General features: G+C 44.2%; 1 protein-coding gene across 1 annotated transcript in view; it reads right to left on the bottom strand.

Moving 5' to 3' along the window:
• LOC144480062 (rho GTPase-activating protein 32-like) overlaps nt 1-23,315 on the bottom strand; it is a 159,999-nt gene that overhangs the window by 123,495 nt on the left and 13,189 nt on the right. Inside the window, exon 4 of the mRNA XM_078199235.1 lies at nt 22,794-22,875. Coding sequence (XP_078055361.1) covers nt 22,794-22,875 — 82 coding nt within the window. The remainder of the gene's footprint in view (nt 1-22,793; nt 22,876-23,315) is intronic.

The raw sequence follows: 23,315 nt of genomic DNA, 5'->3' as shown, positions 1-23,315 counted from the left end.
AGGGAGAGAGCGGACAGCACGAGGGGGAGGGAGAGAGAGAGCGGACAGCATGAGGGGGAGGGAGGGAGAGAGCGGACAGCACGAGGGGGAGGGAGGGAGGGAGAGAGCGGACAGCACGAGGGGGAGGGAGAGAGAGAGCGGACAGCGCGAGGGGGAGGGAGAGCGCGGACAGTGCGAGGGGGAGGGAGGGAGAGAGCGGACAGCGCGAGGGGGAGGGAGGGAGAGAGCGGACAGTGCGAGGGGAGGGAGGGAGAGAGCGGACAGTGCGAGGGGAGGGAGGGAGAGAGCGGACAGTGCGAGGGGAGGGAGGGAGCGGACAGTGCGAGGGGAGGGAGGGTGTGGACAGTGCGAGGGGTGGGAGGGAGCGGACAGTGCGAGGGGAGGGAGAGAGCGGACAGTGCGAGGGGGAGGGAGGGGGAGAGCGGACAGCGCGAGGGGGAGGGAGGGAGCGGACAGTGCGAGGGGAGGGAGGGAGCGGACAGTGCGAGGGGAGGGAGGGAGCGGACTGAGCGAGGGGAGGGAGAGTGTGGACAGTGCGAGGGGAGGGAGGGAGCGGACAGAGCGAGGGGAGGGAGAGTGTGGACAGTGCGAGGGGAGGGAGGGAGCGGACAGTGCGAGGGGAGGGAGAGTGTGGACAGTGCGAGGGGTGGGAGGGAGCGGACAGTGCGAAAGAAGAGGGTTAGGGAGCGGGGTGGAAATGTGGTAAACTATCATTTCTTTTGGAAAATGGCCCTCTGCTTTTGTGCAGTATAGAAGTTACCTCCAATAACTTAAAGCATTATCAAGCTGCCTCTTAACATGAAGCCAAGGTCATTAGGCCAGGAAACACATTACCAGAATTCTTCAGAAGTTCCAAACTACCTTTACTGGCAGAGAACGTCAAAATAAATCACAGCAGCAGTGATGTTTGTACAGCATCATCAATGGAAATCACTCAAAGTCCCCACTTGACATTCTGTAAGTGCAGTAGGCAGCTTTGATGCAATGTTAGAACAAGGTAGAACTAATCGAGTTTCAGTGACAAATCTCACGTCAAAGGGACTGACTTCACTGTGAATCACAACAGCCTCAGGTGTTGACAAACCTGTCCATTCTCCCCCTGTGTCAGTGGCATGAGAGGATGTGACACTCATCAGATGCTTTCAGGCTGGTGGGTGGCCACCCAGGCAATCCAGTTCAAAGTTCTGCAACTATACGTGAGACTGCATGGGATACAGGGAGCCAGACTGCACCGTCGCAGAATAATTAAACTATTACTTCGAATTTCAGGATGAACGGGCAATTCCCCAACCCACCACCTCACTATTATTGAAGCCCATTCTTTCTGCAGCCTGCATCATGTAGAAATGGCAATCTATCAGCACACAGTGATTTACCTGGGAGATGCCCCAGCATGCCGTGTGGGGTAGCTGCTGCTGGTTCATGCTGCAGGATGTGCTGTCACCCCTGCACATTCTTAACATTTCTCACAATGATTCACAGCCATGAGTTTAACTCCTTGGGAATTCAGACATACCTTTCCAGCAGGTTTTTCAAACAGCTATTTCCAAATCTACCTTCATTAATATTTAAATAAAATTATATAGTGTTTAAAGCACAGGCCATTTGGCCCAACATGCCTATGTCATTACTTAAGCTCCACAAAGCATCCTTCCATCTGACTTCATCTCACCCTATCAACATACCATTGTGTTTCTTTCTTCCTTATATACATATCTAGCTTCCCCTTAAATGGACTTATGGTTTTAGCTAGCCCTGTGGTAGTGAGTTCCACATCCTCACCACTTTCTCAATAAAAAACTCTCTCCTGAATTCACAACTAGGCTTTCTTGCTGACTACCTGATAGTTATGGACTCTGACACGTAGAAACATCTTCTCTACATATAGTTAATCAAACCCTTTCGTAGTTTTAAAGATCTTCATCAAATCACCCTCAGTATTCTCTTTATTAGAACAACTAGCCTCAGCCTGTTCAATCTCTCCTGAGTTCCAGTTCTGGCATTATCTTTGTAACACTTTCTTGTACTGTGCGTGACTTTTTATATTCATTTTGTGATATGGAGACTAGAATTATGCACAGTACTCCAAGTGTAGTCTAACCAAGGTTAACATAATTTCTCTGTTTCAATTCTATTTCTGTAGGAATGAACACCAGTGCTTTGTTTGGGTATTTTATGGCTTTGCTCAGATGCACTGCTAATTTTAATGCTTTGTGAATAATTTCTACGGATCTTTTTTGCATCTTTATCATATTTAGAGACATTTGTTTTCCAAGGAGTAGGTGGCTGCCTTATTCCTCCTACCAAAATGAACCGCCTCACAATTATCTATATTGCAATTCATTTGGTACTCACACGCCAGTTTGTTAATATCTTTGTGTATTGTGTCAGTCTGTCTCAGCATTAAAAATTGCCACCATTTTGGTGTTGCCCAGACAATTCTGAGATTCAAGTGCAAATTATTTCTATAAATGGTGAACAATAAAGTCCTGTACAGATTTTTGTGGAACACCACTTCCCACAAGTCTCAGTTTTGTTTTGTAGCCAGTTTGGTATGCATCCTGCTAATTGCCACAATTCTACATGCTTTGATCTTAGTGAAGGTTTTTTGAAAGGTCAAGTATATTATGCCTATTACATTATCCTTGTTCACGCTTGTTGCTCAAAGAATTCAATGAGATTAGTCAAGCATGACCTTTTTTGAAATCCATGCAACGTATTATTCATTACATTTTTGATTTCTAGATGGTCTTCTATTACATCTTTCAGTACAGATTCCAAACTCCTTCCTATCACCGATAATAAGCTATCTGGTCTACAATTCCTGAATTGTTCTGACTTTTAAATGAAGCATTAGCTACTTACCAGATCTCTGGCACTAATTTATTTTCTATTCAATTTTTATTTAGACATTATGGAGATATTACATATAACACACACACACAATAATTTCTCATCTCTTTTTGAGGAAGAGAAGGTGTTACAGGCTAATAGGCTGGAGGAAATAGATGTTCGGAGGGAGAATGTACTGGCAGTTTTGAATAAACTGAAGGTCGATAAGTCCCCTGGGCCTGATAAAATGTATCCTAGGATTCTTTGGGAGGCAAGGGATGAGATTGCAGAGCCTTTGGCTTTGATCTTTGGGTCCTCACTGTCCACGGGGATGGTGCCAGAGGACTGGAGAATGGCGAATGTTGTTCCTCTGTTTAAGAAAGGGAATAGAAATGACCCCGGTAATTATAGACCGGTTAGTCTTACTTCGGTGGTTGGTAAATTGATGGAAAAGGTCCTTAGGGATGGGATTTACGACCATTTAGAAAGATGCGGATTGATCCGGGATAGTCAGCACGGATTCGTGAAGGGCAAGTCGTGCCTCACAAATTTGATTGAATTTTTTGAGGAGGTAACTAAGTGTGTTGATGAAGGTAGGGCAGTTGATGTCATATACATGGATTTTAGTAAGGCGTTTGATAAGGTCCCGCATGGTCGGCCTATGATGAAAGTAAGGAGGTGTGGGATAGAGGGAAAGTTGGCTGATTGGATAGGTAACTGGCTATCTGATCGAAGACAGAGGGTGGTGGTGGATGGAAAATTTTCGGATTGGAGGCAGGTTGCTAGCGGAGTGCCACAGGGATCAGTGCTTGGTCCTCTGCTCTTTGTGATTTTTATTAATGACTTTGAGGAGCGGGCTGAAGGGTGGATCAGTAAATTTGCTGATGACACCAAGATTGGTGGAGTAGTGGATGAGGTGGAGGGCTGTTGTAGGCTGCAAAGAGACATAGATAGGATGCAAAGCTGGGCTGAAAAATGGCAAATGGAGTTTAACCCTGATAAATGTGAGGTGATTCATTTTGGTAGGACTAATTTAAATGTGGATTACAGGGTCAAAGGTAGGGTTCTGAAGACTGTGGAGGAACAGACAGATCTTGGGGTCCATATCCACAGATCTCTAAAGGTTGCCACTCAAGTGGATAGAGCTGTGAAGAAGGCTTATAGTGTGTTAGCTTTTATTAACAGGGGGTTGGCGTTTAAGAGCCGTGGGGTTATGCTGCAACTGTACAGGACCTTGGTGAGACCACCTTTGGAATATTGTGTGCAGTTCTGGTCACCTCACTATAAGAAGGATGTGGAAGCGCTGGAAAGAGTGCAGAGGAGATTTACCAGGATGCTGCCTGGTTTGGAGGGTAGGTCTTATGAGGGAAGGTTGAGGGAGCTAGGGCTGTTCTCTCTGGAGCGGAGGAGGCTGAGGGGAGACTTAATAGAGGTTTATAAAATGATGAAGGGGATAGATAGAGTGAACGATCAAAGACTATTTCCTCGGGTGGATGGAGCTATTACAAGGGGGCATAACTATAGGGTTCGTGGTGGGAGATATAGGAAGGATATCAGAGGTAGGTTCTTTACGCAGAGTGTGGTTGGGGTGTGGAATGGACTGCCTGCAGTGATTGTGGAGTCAGACACTTTAGGAACATTTAAGCGGTTATTGGATAGGCACATGGAGCACACCAGGATGATAGGGAGTGGGATAGCTTGATCTTGGTTTCAGATAAAGCTCGGCACAACATCGTGGGCCGAAGGGCCTGTTCTGTGCTGTACTGTTCTATGTTTTGTTCTGCAGCTTCTTAGATAATGTGCACCTAACCAGGGGATTTATTCTCTGTAAATTTGTTTAATTTAGCAATCATCTCCCCATCTCTCCAACTTAAATGTCTTGATATACTTCTTGATCTCTTCTTCTAACGTCATATCCAGTTTATCTCTCTGATAAATACTAAGGCTGGAGCAATGTTGGGGCACAGTGAGAAAGACTGTACAGGAAGGGGTGAAAAGGCAGTACAAGGCAGAGCACAGGCTAGGCAGACAGGGTAGACAATCAAAGACAGGAATTGTTCACTTTTATACACCCTACATCCTCAGAACATTCGAGTGACCTCACATTACATCCGACAACATTCCGAGATCATGCTACCAAACAGAAGTAGTGAAAGGAGAAACCAAAAAAGAAAATGCTGGAAAATCTCAGCAGGTCTGGCAGCATCTGTAAGGAGAGAAAAGAGCTGATGTTTCGAGTCCAGACGACCCTTTGTCAAAGCTAAAAGGCATAGCTTTGACAAAGGGTTGTCTGGACTCGAAACGTCAGCTCTTTTCTCCTTACAGATGTTGCCAAACCTGCTGAGATTTTCCAGCATTTTCTCTTTTGGTTTCAGATTCCAGCATCCACAGTAATTTGCTTTTATCTAGTGAAGGGAGAACATTCAGTCAGAACAAAGCTAATTTAACAAAGTGGGTTAAAAGTATGCCAAATTCCCATTAGAGAGTTGCTCTATGTGGGCAAAGTCACACTAACAATCCATACGAAGGAACACCTTCAGCGGCAAATGGACAGACTCATGCTTTTGAACATCAGCATCAAGACGATAAATGTCATGGCCCAGGATGTTGCTATATCGCCATCTGTAAGCATTGGCAACGCTGGAGGCTGGCTTCCAGCTGTTATGTAGTCTGAATAAGAGGGTGTCTGTTATGTACAGGCTGAATGAGAGAGTGTCTGTTATGTACAGGCTGAATGAGAGAGTGTCTGTTATGTACAGGCTGAATGAGAGGGTGTCTGTTATGTACAGGCTGAATGAGAGAGTATGGAACAATAGTAACCTGACTGTGAACAAACTGTGAATATACCTACACCTTGGTGCACTCCTTTACAGCAGTGAGACCTGAACAATATGCTAGAAAGGAGCACGGGGTTGAATAGTTTCCATTTTAATTTTCTCAGACATATCCTTGGCAGGACAAGTTCACCAACTCAGAGGTGATGGAGCATGCTAATTCCATCAGCGCACACCCATTTCAAAGCCAACATCTGCTCACTTCGCCACACTCATCGGATGGATAATGGTTATATACTCAAAGACCTTCCCGTACAGTGACCTGCTGGACCTCCACACTTTTAATACAAGGGCAAGTGCAAGCGAGATAGAAAGATGGCAAACACTGACAAAGGTAATAGGAGACATTCACAGATGGCTGTAACTTCTTGAGGTTGCCTATTTGGAAGAGCATTGGAAGAGACAAAGAGAAACTAAAATCATAGCTGGCCAAAAAGAGAGGCCAGAGTTCTACAAGTTCTGCACCTTCTCAGTGCACTGTCTTCCTTTGACAAAGATTACGGTGCCAGACAGTGACTTCTGAAGTGAAGCATACCAGGTGATGTTTGACACAGATGTGATCACCCTGCAACCACAGTAAAAACCAGTGTCTCGCAGACAGAAAAATGACAAAGAGGGAAGGGGAGAATGGGATGTATAATGGAGGAACTGAATCACGGCGTGAGATTAATTTTTGGAATGAGCCACATGATTTGCAGTCCTTTCTGGTCCTGTACTTTTCCATAATTCACCCTATGGAAAGTCCCCTAAATATTCCAATGGCATGAGTTAAGGGCTCAAACCACATTTCACAGTTATGTATGAGAATACAATTGACAGGCAGCTTACCAATTGGTTAAAGGTAAGCAGTGGGAAATGGAGTGGCCTCTCTGCAGGACCGAGCTGGTTAGAGGGATGGGGTCATCCCCAGGTAGAGAGTGAAAGCACTAAGCTGCATTCTGCTCTGAGCTGTGTGGAGACCCATACCACAACAATCTGTTCTCATTTTCAAAGGGCTACTGGGTGCAGGTACTCACCATTCAGTTCCATTGGATGGAGTGTGTACTCAGCCCAATGACCATGTTCCCCCTGGTTTACGTGGTAAAGTAAGCACCCACCCATTTCTCAGCATACCCAGAATTTGCGGTGGGGTGGATGTCAGGGAGGATAAGGCATTAAGTTGTCTACCCTGATTTTCAGACTGCTACTGCCAACTCCTACTTGAAAACAGGTGAAAATTAGCCCCAGAGTCACAATCCAAACACTGTTTGTTTAAATTATCTGTAATCTCTGTGAGAGGAAGGAAATTCTTTGCAGATGTTAAAATATCAGAAGTGAAGATACAGTGCAGCATAACACCCAAAAATAATCCAACACTACAAACTCCTGCCAGCACTGTGATGAACAAGAATGATCAAAACCACAATACTTGTAACCTTTTCCACAAATTTTGTAAATCTGTTTCTCACACCCACGCCAGACCACCCATTTCTCCATCTCACTCCCATCACCAACTTCTCCCACACTCCTCATATGTCAGTCATTTTCAGTTACATTAGCCTCCAAGAGCAGCTCAGCTGTAGGTCCCAGAGTTTTGGCCATACTGTATATAACTGCCAGCTCATCTACTATATCCATCTATTTTCTGATGGTGAACAGTTTCTGTTGCAGTTGTTTCACCCCTAGCTACTCTGTGTTGTTTGCTACTAACACTATGTCATGCCACAGTGCCGGCTCCTGAGAATTAGCATTAGCACAGAGGAGAATATAAGAGTTGCCTAACCCTGTGGGCCCAACCAAGATTCGTCAGCCACAGACACAATCATGCATATCTATACCACCTATAATCTGCTTCCAGGGTCCTCTACAACCCCAGGCATTCAGTTATGTTCATCCAATGCCACAGAGTACCTTGCGCAACTTATACAATTAAGGCAATGCATTCATCAAGTTGTCATCAAAGAACAATTGCAGGAGAAAGAAGAACGATAAAAAAATGTGACATGCATGTTTCTCACACCTCCATCCCCTCAGTAAGTGGGACTGTGCTACTGACATGAGGAGTGTGGGAGAAGTTGGTGATGGGACTGAGATGGACAAATGGGTGGTCTGGCGTGGGTGTGAGAAACAGATTTACAGATTTTGTGGAAAAGGTTAAAAGTTTTGAGGTTTTGATCATTCTTGTGCGTCACAGTACTGACAGGAGTTTGTAAGGTTGGATTATTTTTAGCTGTTACTTTAGTGTTATTGTGGTGTTACTCCCATGATCATGTCCACCTGAGCACGGTCAGGATCACACACGCAATACTCAGATTTGCACTTTCCATCTGTATAACCACATGCAAAGTGAAAAACAGATCAGTCAATGGATTAGATTCTGCATTCCAAGACACTGACTCTGGTCATTTAATTAAAAAGTCTTGTTTTTCCATGCAACAGAGTCAGATATTCTTCAGAGCCACGCAGACTGCGCCCAGTCCCGCTTACTGACGGGATGGGGGTGTGAGAAACATGTGTGTCACATCTCTTTATCGTTCTTCTTTCTCCTGCACTTGTTTGTTGATGACAACATGATGAATGCATTGCCTTAATCGTATAAATTGCGCAAGGGGTACTGTGGCATTGGATGAACATAACTGAATGCCTGGGGTTGCAGAGGACCCTGGAAGCAGATTATAGGTGTGCACGATTGTGTGTGTGGCTGACGAATCTTGGTTGGGCCACAGGATTAGGCAGTGATCCTAACCAAACTGGGATAGTGAGCAGGGTGGGGGAACTATACTTCAGGTGCCTGTCAGGAAGCTGCAGTTTATGTTACAGACACATACTGGCAATGAACAAGCACTGGGCCCAGATTTCACAGAGTTTCCCTAGCCTCAAGGGTACATGACTTTCTTCCATTTTGGTAGTCATTGGAGCCACACCTCACAGGCAACCAGCAGACTGGCAATTCAGGATCCACGCAACTCAATCTATCAATTGGACTATTTATTAATAAGCACCCTGAGCCTGGTGCCTCAAAACCCAGGCTTCAAGCTGAATTTCACTATCGCTTTGCTAGTCCATTTGATACACCCGATTGTTCCAGGGCAAAGGGAGTGGCACGAGATCAGAGTCAACCACAGGCTCGGAGATCAGTTTCTATCAGCCCAGAAACTGAAAACAATCAAAACTGGCTCCCTCTGCTGCAAAGAGGCAAGGCGCCTGTTGTGGCATTTGCAAGGATTCCAGGAGCAGCCAATGTAAGTTAAGGGGAAAATTTAAAGAAAAGGAACCAACTCTGAGGTGATCCAATGAAAACTTTTAATCGTGAAGGAAGTGTACTGATTCAGTAATTCCCAATGCCAGAGGATTGCGATTCTGGACTTGTCTTTGAGAGTTCAAGCAATCAGGCATAAAGGGAATGCTCTTCCACTGAGTGTAATGCAGTTCTGGAAAGACCCAAGGGGAATAAATTAAAATGTATTTACTTTGTTGAAAACGATGGTTCCATTTACAAGAGTACAATGATGAGCAGTGAACAAATTCACTAAAACCGGTTGTATAAAATTTCAACGGTTAATTTGAATTCAATCAAAGTAACTGCTTTGCTGGGCGACAGTGATCACATTGAACAGCACCGGGCAGCACGGTAGCACAGTGATTAGCAGCGCTGCCTCACAGCTCCATGGACCCGGGTTCGATTCCCGGCTTAGGTCACTATCTGTGCGGAGTCTGCACATTCTCCCCGTGTCTGCGTGGGTTTCCTCCGGGTGCTCTGGTTTCCTCCCACAGTCTGAAATACATGCTGGTTAGGTGCATCGGCCATGCTAAATTCTCCCTCGGTGTACCTGAACAGGCACTGGAGTGTGGCGACTAAGGGATTTTCACAGGAACTTCATTGCAGTGTTAATGTAAGCCTACTTGTGACACTAATAAATAAACTTTTAACTTAAACAGTGAAAATTCCAAATTCTTCAAGTTTCCTTTGTTCTAATTAACTCATTAACATTTTGATTTAACTAAGTGTTTGAATAGGAAATTCTCTTGGATAAAAGGCCAATGCTGAGAAACACCGGTGAACAGAAGGCTCCAAATTCAAACCTTCTTCTGTATTGAGTTAACTGACCTCAGTTAGAGCTCTGCAGTCAACTTCTGCACTGGGCTGGGAAGGAACAAAAGAACTGACCAAAGATCTCACTCCTGATCACTAGCTGATGACCCATTGCTGGATAAGGCAGGTGTAGGAATGGCCAGTGAGATAGGATTAGACACGCACTGTCCAGCCTCATCTGGGTGAGTACAGAAGTCATGATGTGGAGATGCCGGCGTTGGACTGGGGTAAACACAGTAAGAAGTTTAACAACACCAGGTTAAAGTCCAACAGGTTTATTTGGTAGCAAAAGCCACACAAGCTTTCGGAGCTGCAAGCCCCTTCTTCAGGTGAGTGGGAATTCTGTTCACAAACAGAGCATATAAAGACACAGACTTAATTTACATGAATAATGGTTGGAATGCGAATACTTACAACTAATCAAGTCTTTAAGAAACAAAATGATGCGAGTGGAGAGAGCATCAAGACAGGCTAAAAAGATGTGTATTGTCTCCAGACAAGACAGCCAGTGAAACTCTGTGGGGGTTACAAATAGTGTGCCATGAACCCAATATCCCGGTTGAGGCCGTCCTTGTGTGTGCGGAACTTGGCTATCAGTTTCTGCCTTCGCGACACACAACGGCGCAGAGCCGCTGAGCAGAAACTGATAGCCAAGTTCCGCACACACGAGGACGGCCTCAACCGGGATATTGGGTTCATGGCACACTATTTGTAACCCCCACAGAGTTTCACTGGCTGTCTTGTCTGGAGACAATACACATCTTTTTAGCCTGTCTTGATGCTCTCTCCACTCACATCGTTTTGTTTCTTAAAGACTTGATTAGTTGTAAGTATTCGCATTCCAACCATTATTCATGTAAATTAAGCCTGTGTCTTTATATGCTCTGTTTGTGAACAGAATTCCCACTCACCTGAAGAAGGGGCTTGCAGCTCCGAAAGCTTGTGTGGCTTTTGCTACCAAATAAACCTGTTGGACTTTAACCTGGTGTTGTTAAACTTCTTACTGAGTACAGAAGGGCATTTGCACCTGCACAATTATATCATTCCATTCAGGGAAACCAAAAATGGATGCTTACTGTGCAAATCAGGAGTTCATCTTAGAAATGTTTATATTCTACTGTTAACATCAGGGTCAATGGTACGAGCGAATACTCCCATCATTTGTTCAGAATAAAACACAGGTTTTACCAGTAAATGAGTCTAAGTAATAATTCTAAGAAAAAAAGAGAAAGAAAAAAAAAATCTACCATTCACCAGACTATAACGTTCTTATTTTCATTGATTACATAACATGAGCCAGCTGGAAGTAACAATTCTGTATGACAGGAGAATTGGAAATATGCAGAGAGAAAAGTAACTCCAGAAGGCTGGGCAGACTCCATGTCATGGGCAAACTGGGAAAGGACATCCAGAGATAGGATTAAGAACACCTCAGTAAATAAGTAAAACAGAAGCAGTCACATTTAGCAAGTGAAATAGACTGAAGTAGCAAACTGCTTGTCACCACACACACTGCTAAGTGAAAGTCTGATTAAGAAACCCATGATTTAATTTATTATTGTCACATATATTGGGATACAGTGAAGATATTGTTTATTGCGCTATAAAGACAAAGCAAACCGTTCATAGAGTACGTAGGGGAGAAAGAAAGGAAAGGGTGCTATAGCAAGGGTGTCGAGAAAGATCAACTTAATATAAGGTAGGTCCATTCAATGGTCTGATGGCAACAGGGAAGAAGCTGTTCTTGAGTCGGCTGGTACGCGATCACAGACTTTTATATATTTTTCCCGATGGAAGGCGGAGGAAGAGAGAATGTCCGGGGTCTGTGGGGTCCTTGATTATGCTGGCTGCTTTCCAGAGGCAGCAGGAAGTGTCGATGGAGTGAAGGCTGGTTTGAGTGATGGACTGGGTTACGTTCACAACCATTTATGGTTTCTTGCAGTCTTAGAACAAAGAACAAAGAACAGTACAGCACAGGAAACAGGCCCTTCGACCCTCCAAGCCTGTGCCGCTCCTTGGTCCAACTAGACCAATCGTTTGTATCCCTCCATTCCCAGGCTGCTCATGTGACTATCCAGGTAAGTCTTGTTCAGAGCAGGAGCCAGGGTAAGCTGTGATACAACCAGAAAGAATGCTTTCTATGGAGCATCTGTAAAAGTTGGTGAAAGTCGCAGTGGACATGCCAAATTTCCTTAGCCTCCTGAGAAAGTAGAGGCATTGGTGGACTTTCTTAACTATAGTGCTGGCATGGGGGGAATCAGGGCGGCATGGTAGCACAGTGGTTAGCACTGCTGCTTCACAGCTCCAGGGACCTGGGTTCGATTCCCGGCTTGGGTCACTGTCTGTGTGGAGTTTGCACATTCTCCTCGTGTCTGCGTGGGTTTCCTCCGGGTGCTCCGGTTTCCTCCCACAGTCCAAAGATGTGCGGGTTAGGTTGATTGGCCGTGCTAAAATTGCCCCTTAGTGTCCTGAGATGTGTAGGTTAGAGGGATTAGCGGGTAAAATATGTAGGGATATGGGGGAAGGGCCTGGGTGGGATTGTGGTCGGTGCAGACTCGATGGGCCAAATGGCCTCTTTCTGCACTGTAGGGTTTCTGTGTGTGGTTGTTGGTGATCTGGACACCTAAAACCTTGAAGCTCTCAACCATTTCTACTTCGTCCCCGTTGATGTAGACATGGGCATGTTCTCCACTATGCTTCCTGAAGTCAATGACCATCTCCTTCGTTTTACTGACATTGAGGGAGAGATTATTGTCGTTGTACCATTTCACCAGATTCTCTACCTCATTTTGTCATTGTTTGAGATCCGATCCATCACGGTGGTGTCATCAGCAAACTTGAAAATGGAGTTGGAGGGGAATTTGGCCACACACACACAGTCATAGATGTATAAAGAGTAGTAGGGTGCTGAGTGTTGAGAATGATCGTGGAGGAGGTATCGTTGCCTATCCTTACTGATTGCGTATAGTCAATGTAGCAATGATATAGCGAGGTAGCTGTTGATTATAATCACACTCCCTCCAATGCCACTCACCATGGATAAGCAGCAATCAGTTTACCTGATACATTGCGTAAATGGACCTACGCTATTTTGTCACTTTGTTTCTACCAGACCACAAATCAAGCTTCAGGCCACAACACTTATGACATTACAGCATTAGCACCGGCCCAGCTTGTACATCCAATTGAAAATCTGAAATAAAGAACTAAATCTGGGGCAAAGTTGGCCCGTTGGATTGCTGTGACAGTCACTAATAATATTCCAACAACTCTATCAGATTTCCTGATCCAGGACTCTGTCTAGGTTCAGTCCTGGACCCCAGCACTGCGTCAGTCTGGAATCATGTCGTGCTTCACTGCTATAAAGGTTATCAATTACTCTTGGATGTTGGATATATTCACATGTCCCATGATTTATTACCTAAAGGATAAATGATCTGATCTGATCCAGTGCCTTTTGATGGACTCAGATAATTCAACTCCACCTGTTAGAATATTCACACAGAATCCCCACACCTTAAATGAACAAAGAACAATACAGCACAGGAACGGGCCTTTCAGCCCACTAAGCCTGCATCGATTCCTAATCCTCATAAAGACCCACTACTTATTGCCCATATGCGTCTTCTATCCTTCTGTTCGCCTCTCATTCACATGTCTACCAAGAAACGCCTACAATGTTGCTAACGTACCTGCTTCCACCATCTCCACTGGCAATGCGTACCAGGCACCCACCACCCTCTATGAAAATCTTTGCCCGCACGATTCCCCAAAACTTTCCCCCTCTCATCTTGAACCTGTGCCCACTTGTAGTTGACCTTTGAACACTGGGAAAAAGCCTCTGGCTATCCACCCTATCTGCGCCTCTCAATCTTGTAGACCTCTATCAAGTTGCTCCTCAGCCTCCGCCTTTCCAGTGAAAACAATGCGAGTTCATCCAATCTCATACTTAAAACCCTCCAGACCAGGCAACATCTTGGTAAATCTTCTATGCACCCTCTCCAAAGTATCCACATCCTTCTGGTAATGTGTGACCAGAACTGCACGCAATACTCCAAATGTGGCCAAACTAAAGTCTTACACAGCTGTAATGTAACTTGTCAACTTTTGCATTCCTCAGGGATCAGTGCTGAGACCTTTGCTGTTTGTAATATATATATAAATGATTTGGAGGAAAATGTAACTGGTTTGATTATTAAGTTTGCAGATGACACAAAGGTTGGTGGAATTGCGGATTGCGATGAGGACCGTCGGTGGGTACAGCAGGATGTAGATCAGTTGGAGATTTGGGCAGAGAGATGGCAGGTGGAGTATATTTTCCGGACAAATGTGAGATAATGCATTTTAGAAGGTCTAATACAGATAGGAAATATACAGTAAATGGCAGAACCCTTAAGAGCATTGATAGGCAAATGAATCTGGGTATACAAGTACACAGGTCACTGAAAGTGGCAATGCAGGTGGAGAAGGTAGTCAAGAAGGCATACGGCATGCTTGCCTTCATCGGCCGGGGTATTGAGTTTAAAAATTGGCAAGTCATGTTGCAGCTTTATAGAACCTTAGTTAGGCCGCACTTGGAATAGAGTGTTCTATTCTGGTCGCCACACTACCAGAAGAATGTGCAAGCTTTGGAGAGGATACAGAAAAGATTTCCCAGGGTGTTGCCTGGTATAGAGGGCATTAGCTATGAGGAGAGGTTGGAGAAACTTGGTTTGTTCTCACTGGAATGACGGAGGTTGAGGGGGCGACCTGATAGAAATCAACAAGATTATGAGGGGCATGGACAGAGTAGATAGTCAGAAGCTTTTTCTCAGAGTGGAAGAGTCAATTACTAGGGGGTATCGGGTTAAGGTGCGAGGGGCAAGGTTTAAAGGAGACGTACGAGGCAAATTTTCTTTTTACACAGAGGGTGGTGGGTGCCTGGAACTCTACCATAGTGACTTTTAAGTCTGGACAAATACATGAATAGGATGGGAATAAAGGGATATGGTCCCCGGAAGGTTAGGGGTTTTAGTTCAGAAAGGCAGTGTGGTCGGTGCAGGCTTGGAGGGCCGAAGGGCCTGTTCCCGTTCTGTAATTTTCTTTGTCCTTTGTTCTAAACTCCATCTGTCATTTCTCTGCCCAAGTCTGCAATCTATCTATATCCTGCTGGATCCTTTGACAATCTTCATCACTATCTGCAACTCTGCCAATTTCTGTGTCATCAACAAACTTATCAATCAGGCCACCTATATTTTCTTCCAGATCATTTGTATACATTACAAACAACAGAGGTCCCAAGTACTGGTCCCTGTGGAACACCACGAGTTACTGAGCTCCATTCTGAAAAGCACCCTTCCATCGCTAATCTCTGTCTTCAATGACCAAGCCAGTTCTGTATCCATCTAGCTAGTCTACGAGGCTTTACCTTTTGTATCATCCAGCCATGAGGGACCTTGTCAAAGGCCTTACTAAAGTCCATGTAGGCATCACCCACTACCTTTAATGAAAATGAGATGCCAACAAAACATCAAAACTCAAAGTGTGAATTCTCTGAGGTTCAACCTGATCTGATCCACATTTACAAAATTTTCTGATTTTATTTTTATTTCTGCTCAAACTGGTTTGATTTTTGTTAAAAAACCGTTGTCACTAACATATTATCAATACTGATTTTTTTTACACTATTTGGCCTGAATAACATACCTTATTTGGACCAGGTATGCAACATGCCAGGAACTCGTTCCATACAGAAACCACACTGATTGATTATACTCCCAACGCAAGCACAGGACTGAGTAAACGCCAACAAAAATGCAAGGCATGCTATACTCCAAAATAAGCACAGGACAGAATATTCTCCAATAAAAACATGATAGACTATACTCCAACAAAAACACAGGATAGAAAAGAAACGGGAGCAGAGGTTATGAGCGGAAATTCCGCTTTAGTATAAAGGATTCACTGCTCATAGAAACATAAAAGATAGGAGCAGGAAGAGGCCATCTGGCCCTTCGAGTCTGCTCCGCCATTTATTACCTTCATGATTGATCATTCAACTCAATAGTCTAATCCTGCTTTTTCCCCCATAATCTTTGATCCCATTTGCCCCAAGTGCTATATCTAGCCACTTCTTGAATACATTCAATGTTTTGGCATCAACTACTTCCTGTGGTAATGAATTCCACCATTCTTTGGGTGAAGGAATGTCTCCTCACCTCCATCCTAAATGGTCTACCCCGAATCCTCAGACTGTGACCACTGGTTCTGGACTTCCCCACCATCGGGAATATCCTCCCTGCATCTACCCTGTCTAGTCCGCATCTACCCTGTCTAGTCATGATGCGACCTCCTCCACACTGGGGAGACCGAACGTTGACTGGGTGGTTGCTTTGCAGAATACCTCAGTTCAGTCCACAAGGATGACCCTGAGCTTCTGGATGCCTATCATTTTAATTCTTTATTCCGCTCTCACCGACCTCAGCTTCCTGCTACCCCTACGAAATGCAACATTAAGTTTGAGGCACAGCACCTCATCGTTTGACTAAAGCACCTTCTGGAATCAACATTGAGTTCAAAATTTCAAATCATAGATTTTGTTTCAGATGGCAGCTGATGATACTGACTCTACTTTCCATATTTACATCTCCTGTAGACACTTTTATCTGTTTATTTATCTCATTACCTTTTTGCCGAGCACCATCATCCCTTTTGTCTTTTAATCTCTTCTGCTTTCCACTCTATCACAGACCTTCCCTTGTGTTCTTTCCTCCCCTGCCTTGCTTCAAAAACATTATCGCTCTCAATAATTTCAGTTCTGAAGAAGTATCATTGACCTAAAACATTAAACCTTTCTCTCTCCGCAGCTGCTTAGTATTTCCAGAATTTTCTGTTTTTATATTGGAAAATTATAGTCAGGACATCTGCAATGTTTTCGTCCACTTTGATTAAAATTCCTGAGTTGGACCCATCTGATCCTGGAGATTTGTCACTCATTAGTGTATGAGACTTTGTTTACATTAATTTTGTTGAGATCCTGACCCTGATAATTTTCTTGGAATGTCCAACATGCCAACCACTTTCTCTGCTATAAATACTGGCTCAATGCTTCAGCCATTTCCTTATTTTAATTGGAAATTTCACCATTATCAGTTTCCAAGGGCTCAGGTTGCCCACAGATGGTAAAATGCTTGGTCAAACTTCATTTTTAAGGAGTATCTTAAAAGAGGGAACAAAGGTAGAGAGCTAAAGATGTTTAGTGAGGGAAAATATAGACTCAACACCCTTTGACTTAAAGGTCAACAGTCACAAATGAGGGAGCAATTAACGTTGAGGATGCTCAAGAATTAGACCAGAATTAGAAAAGTGCAAATATCTGACAAAGGGGGTAGGATTTTACTGCTTCACTTGTCCCAAAACCGTAAAATCCCGCCCAAGGTCAACAGACCTTCCCATTGTCTGCCCCTCACCTGCTCCAACTGTGTGGCAGGTGGAGCAGTAAAATTCCGGTGAGGGTCATCCAGACTCGAAACGTTGGCTCTATTCTCTCTCCCCAAATGCTGTCAGACCGGCTGAGATTTTCCAACATTTTCTGTTTTTGTTTCAGATTCCAGCATCGCAGTAATTTGCTTTTATGTAAATATTTCTTAGTCATCCGTAGCTGCTGTTTTTGGCAAGTAGGACCCTTGCCCCTTAAAGTTATAAACATCTTATCATATCAAATGTCTTTTGGACCACCTCGCACTGATCTTCTGTCATTTTATCCATTAATAAATATACCTAGCTTACTGTGGACAGTCTCTGTCCCACCGCATTTAGGTTAATTTTATCTAAATCTGGAATCTTAGTGGTTGTTTCGAGATTCTCCTTTTCAAACGCTATATTGGGCTTGAACATATTAGGATTGCTATTACATAAATGTTCACACAATTAATTAAATCTTGTTTATTACTCAATAGAATATGCCATGCCACCTTGGGCAGCATGGTGGCACAGTGGTTAGCACTGCTGTCTCACAGCTCCAGGGACCCAGGTTCAATTCCGGCCTTGGGTGACTATCTGTGTGGAGTTTGCAGATTCTCCCCGTGTCTGCGTGGGTTTCCTCTGGGTGTTCTGGTTTCCTCCCACAGTTCAAAGATGTGTGGGTTAGGTTGACAGGTCATGCTAAATTGTCCCTTAGTGTCCCAAGATGAGCGGGTTAGGTGGATTAGCCATGGGAAAATGTGTGGGTTTACGGGGATAGGGTCTGGGTAAAAAGTTTATTTATTAGTCACAAGTAGGCTTACATTCTGCAGTGAAGTTACTGTGAAAATCCCCCAGTCGCCACGCTCCGGCACCTGTTCAGGTACACTGAAGGAGAATTTAGCACGGCCAATTCACCTAACCTGCACATCTGTGGACTGTGGGAGGAAACCGGAGCACCCGGAGGAAACCCACACAGACACAGGGAGAAAGTGCAGACTCCACACAGACAGTGACCCAAGCCGGGAATTGAACCCGGGTCCCTGGCGCTGTGAGACAGCAGTGCTAACCACTGTGCCACCAGGCTGCCCCATCAAGATACTCTGTTAGAGAGCTGGTGCAGACGCGATGGGCCGATGGCTTCTTCTGCACTGAAGGGATTCTATAATTCTAGGACATGTTGGAGAAAGTTATCCTGCACACACTAAAGAAATCCTTTCTTGACATGCCAGTTTGCTGATCCCAATCTATATGGAAGTTAAAATTCCCCACTAAAACTCTGCTGCTGCTACATGCTTGACTAATCTCTATTTACACAATCTACCAATTCACAACTGGTTCTGACATAATTTCTTCATTTCCATAATCTTTTATCTGTTTGTTAATTTGCATGTTGTTCAGGTAACAGAGATTATAGTCCTTCGGGTGGTGCTGCTTTTAAATTTAGCGCCCAGTTTCTTGTATTTGGACCCCTTGCCTATTCTTCCGTATGTTGCTGGTCGCAACAAAGATCATAATAATTGGATCTTTCCCCTACTCTCTCCGATATCCTTTCAAATCAGCCAGAATCAGACAGACAAGGAGGAGCGTCAACTCAGTGAAAGATGCTCTTTGGTCTGCCCGGAGTTTGCTGGTCTGCAATCCACAACCGGGATTTGCAGACTGGGATATTCCAAGGTCCAGGACTATGTGCTAAAGGATACATTGAGGTTGGTGCAGCCGCTGCAGAGGCACAATGGGAAAAGGTTGCTGTCTAAGGCTTTTCAGCCATTGTACATCAAGGGGCTGGAAATTGTACAGAACTCCTTGGGCCGTATGATTCACGTTGAATGTATACAGTGATACATGTAATATACACAACTGTATTGAAGCACCTCACAGCGCAACATGATTTATAGAAAATCTGAATATCATTCCACTGTTTATCATTTTGAAATGTTTTGGAATGCTCTTTTAAATATTTTATCAATAAAGTATATTTTTGCAAAGAAAAACATAACTCTTGACCCTGCTTATAAAGGCCGCTAGCTAGCTGCCCCCTTAATTACTGAATTCTACATTACGTTTCCTCCTCCTCCATTTGCACAGTATCCTGCTTCAAGGTGCCATGGTTGCGTTCTGGCTGCCCCTCTTTGACAGTCTTTATTCTTATCTTCGTAGGCGGTAAGTACATTTTACATGTTGGAAATGATTAGTTTCTGGGATCCTCACTTGGGTTCCCTTTAACTCTGCACACTTCTGCTCACACCAACTCCATTCTGATCCTGCATCTCCACAAGGCCTGACGAGGCTGTAACAAACTATCTGGATGCTTCTACCGCTCTCTTATCTGTCTGAGTGCCTCCAATTCTCATTCATTTCAATTACTCTGGAGCTGGAGAGGTGTGAATTGGAGACATCAAATACAGATGTGTTCAGTTTGAAGTCTTATCATCCAAAATACTTCCACATACTACACTCCAGACACGTCACCACAAAACCCGCAAGAGGGGGTACGCTGCCAGCGGGACCGGAGAATCCCACTTACGTAAACAGCCAGAGGATTCCCCGCATAACCTGTTCTGCCACATCTTAGTCTAGATTATTTATACGCATCAGTTAGTTTGTTGCAAGCTTCTTGCTTTTTCTAACTAAATAGCATTAAATGTTAAAACAATCATGAAAATTTTAAATACTTACTGACTCACATGAACCACCACAAGTGTTGGAGGCAAAAGCAGCACCTACTTCACCTCCCCCTGCACCAAATCCACACTCACCAAATGATCAACTTTGATACTGTTTATGATGCATTCGGTTCAGTATGTCAGATACTGATTACTCACACACATCTTTAAAGCCACATTTAACGTCAAATGCTGACTCCACCTCTGCTCACAGCAGTTAGCACGAATGAAGGCGATCACCAATAGCTGTTCAACTGGTAACTGTGCACACCCACTGACAGAATGTTTCTGTTAACTATCCAGCAGTTTCCATTACAGTTTCAAAAGTTCTACACTAACTGCAAAACTAAATTTGAAATTTCTTCCAACAACCAATTACCAGAGAACATCAAATTCCAGAACAGACTAGACTCCTGACACACAAACAGTACAGACTAGAATCTCGACACACAAACAGAACAGACTAAATTCCGGCCCACAAACAGAACAGACTAAACTCTGACACACTAACAGGACAGACTAAACTCTGACACACAAACAGGACAGACTAAACTCTGACACACAAGCAGGACAGACTAAACTCTGACACACAAACAGGACAGACTAAACTCTGACACACTAACAGGACAGACTAAACTCTGACACACAAGCAGGACAGACTAAACTCTGACACACTAACAGGACAGACTAAACTCTGACACACAAACAGGACAGACTAAACTCTGACACACTAACAGGACAGACTAAACTCTGACACACAAACAGAACAACTAGACTCCAACACACCAACAAGACAGACTAGACTTCAACACTTTTACTTCCTGCTAAACAATCGGAGAGTTACAAGGGCCGGCGATGAAGTAAAAAATCTATTGCTGTGGCACCTCTTTTCACAGGGGACCATTTGGCTTATCGAGTCTGCACCGACTCTCCAACAGAGCATCTTACCTAGGCCCTATCCTGGAGCCCCCCACATTTTTTTGATTGATTTATTGTCACATGTATTAGTATACAGTGAAAAGTATTGTTTCTTGCGTGCTATACAGAGAAAGCATACCGTTCATAGAGAAGGAAAGGAGAGAGTGCAGAATGTAGTGTGAAAGTTACAGCTAGGGTGTAGAGAAAGATCAACTTAATGCGAGGTAGGTCCATTCAAAAGTCTGACAGCAGCAGGGAAGAAGCTGTTCTTGAGTCGGTTGGTGACCTCAGACTTTTGTATCTTTTTCCCGACGGAAAAAGGTGGAAGAGAGAATGTCCGGGGTGCGTGAGGTCCTTAATTATGCTGGCTGCTTTTCCGAGGCAGCGGGAAGTGTAGACAGAGTCAGTGGATGGGAGGGGTTTGCGCGACGGATTGGGCTTCATTCACAACTTTTTGTAGTTTCTTGCGGGTCTTGGGCAGAGCAGGAGTCATGCTAAGCTGTGATACAACCAGAAAGAATGCTTTCTATGGTGCATCTGTAAAAGTTGGTGAGAGTCGTAGCTGAAATGCCAAATTTCCTTAGTCTTTTGAGAAAGTAGAGGCGTTGGTGGGCTTTCTTAACTATCGTGTCGGCATGTGGAGACCAGGACAGGTTGCTGGTGATCTGGGCACCTAAAAACCTGAAGCTCTCCACCCTTTCTACTGCGTCCCCGTTAATGTAGACAGGGGCATATTCTCCACTACACTTTCTGAAATCGATGACTATCTCCTCCATTTTGCTGACATTGAGGGAGAGATTATTGTTGCCGCACCAGTTCACCAGATTCTCTATCTCTTTCCTGTACTCTGTCTCATCATTGTTTGAGATCCGACCCGCAACGGTGGTGTCATCAGCAAACTTGAAAATCGAGTTGGAGGGGAATTTGGCCACACAGTCATAGGTGTGTAAGCAGTATAGTAGGGGGCTAAGAACACATGCCTTGCGGGGCACTGGTGTTTAGGATAATTGTTGAGGAGGTGTTGTTGCCTATCCTTACTGATTGTAGTTTGTAGGTTAGGAAGTTTAGGATTCAGGCACAGAGGGAGGTGCCGAGCCTCAGGCCACGGAGTTTGGAGATGAGTTTAGTAGGAATAATGGTGTTGAAGGCTGAGCTGTAGTCAATAAATAGGAGTCTGACATAGCTGTCTTTGTTATTTAGGTGTTCCAGGGTTGAGTGCAGGGCCAGGGAGATGGCACCTGCTGTGGACCTGTTGCTGCGGTAGGCGAACTGTAGTGGATCCACATATTTGCCTCGCTAATCTCCTTAACCTATACATCCATGGACACCAAGGGGCAATTTAGCATGACCAATCCACCTAACCCGCACATCTTTGGACTATGGGAGGAGACCAGAGCACCTGGAGGAAACCCACGCAGACAGGGGAAACTCTACACAGACAATAACCCAAGACTGGAATCGAACCCAGGTCCCTGGTGATGTGAGGCAGCAGTGCTAATCACTGTGCTGCCCTAACATCAGTAATTTGATGGAACAAACCCTTCACTCTATAACGATACCTCTCATGTTCAGAATACAGTGGTTTCACAGTCAATGTAGCAGGAAAGTGAGAACACCATCACCCATTAACAGTAAGCTGTGTAGAGAAGAACAGCCTGAGAACCAGCAGCTCTTTGAAACCCTGAGCTTGGTTGGGAGGCTCTCGTGCAGTGATTTGTGTTGGATGCTCTTGTTCAGCTGCAGATTGATTCACAAATGAAAACACAGAAGTGCCAGAACTGAATCAGTTTGTCTCACGAAATGCTACACTTAAATGACTGTATAAAGTTATGACATTTTTGTACAAAATTACAATTAATATGCCTAACATATTTTGTAGTTAACATCCCTGAATGAGATGTCCATCGTCAGCATATTTACACCTTCCTGTGGAAATCATCTCTGAGTATTTGGAGATTCTGAAGCTCACATTGATCAAAACTGGGTTGGATGCCATCTGTGCAGCAGCTGCAGTAGAAAGGATTACCATACCTGGCTTTGGCATTGCGCTAGTCACAGAATGAGGAACTTTATCATTAATGAGCTCCACACACTCGCTGGGAAAGAATCCAACCTGCAAATCAAACAAAGCTACAAATCAGACACTAAGTCCCAGTGTTGTTCACATTAGTTGATTCAATGATTTAACATTCCAATTAAAATCAAAAACATTGTTTTCACCTCAGCAGATCAAACTGAATACAATAATTAAATCTAAAACTAAGATTTTGTTTATGCATAAAGCGCCTCGACTTCCATTTCCTATAAATGGAAGAATCCGGAACCAAGAAGTACAAGGAGAGATTATCAAACAGAAACTAATGTTTACAGAAAAGATTTTGTACTTAAATATAGACTGCTGAGGCTCAAGAAGGCAGCTCACCAACCACCTTCTCAAAGGCAACTCAGGATGGGCAATAATTAAAGTTTATTTATTCGTGTCACAAGTAGGTTTACATTAACACTGCAATGAAGTCACTGCGAAAATCTCCTAGTCACCACACTCCGGCATCT

The sequence above is a fragment of the Mustelus asterias genome, chromosome 27 (assembly GCF_964213995.1).
Source record: "Mustelus asterias chromosome 27, sMusAst1.hap1.1, whole genome shotgun sequence".
In the NCBI taxonomy this organism is placed as follows: domain Eukaryota; kingdom Metazoa; phylum Chordata; class Chondrichthyes; order Carcharhiniformes; family Triakidae; genus Mustelus; species Mustelus asterias.
The sequence above is the reverse complement of the archived record's forward strand: the minus strand, read 5'-3'. Positions and strand labels throughout refer to the sequence as shown.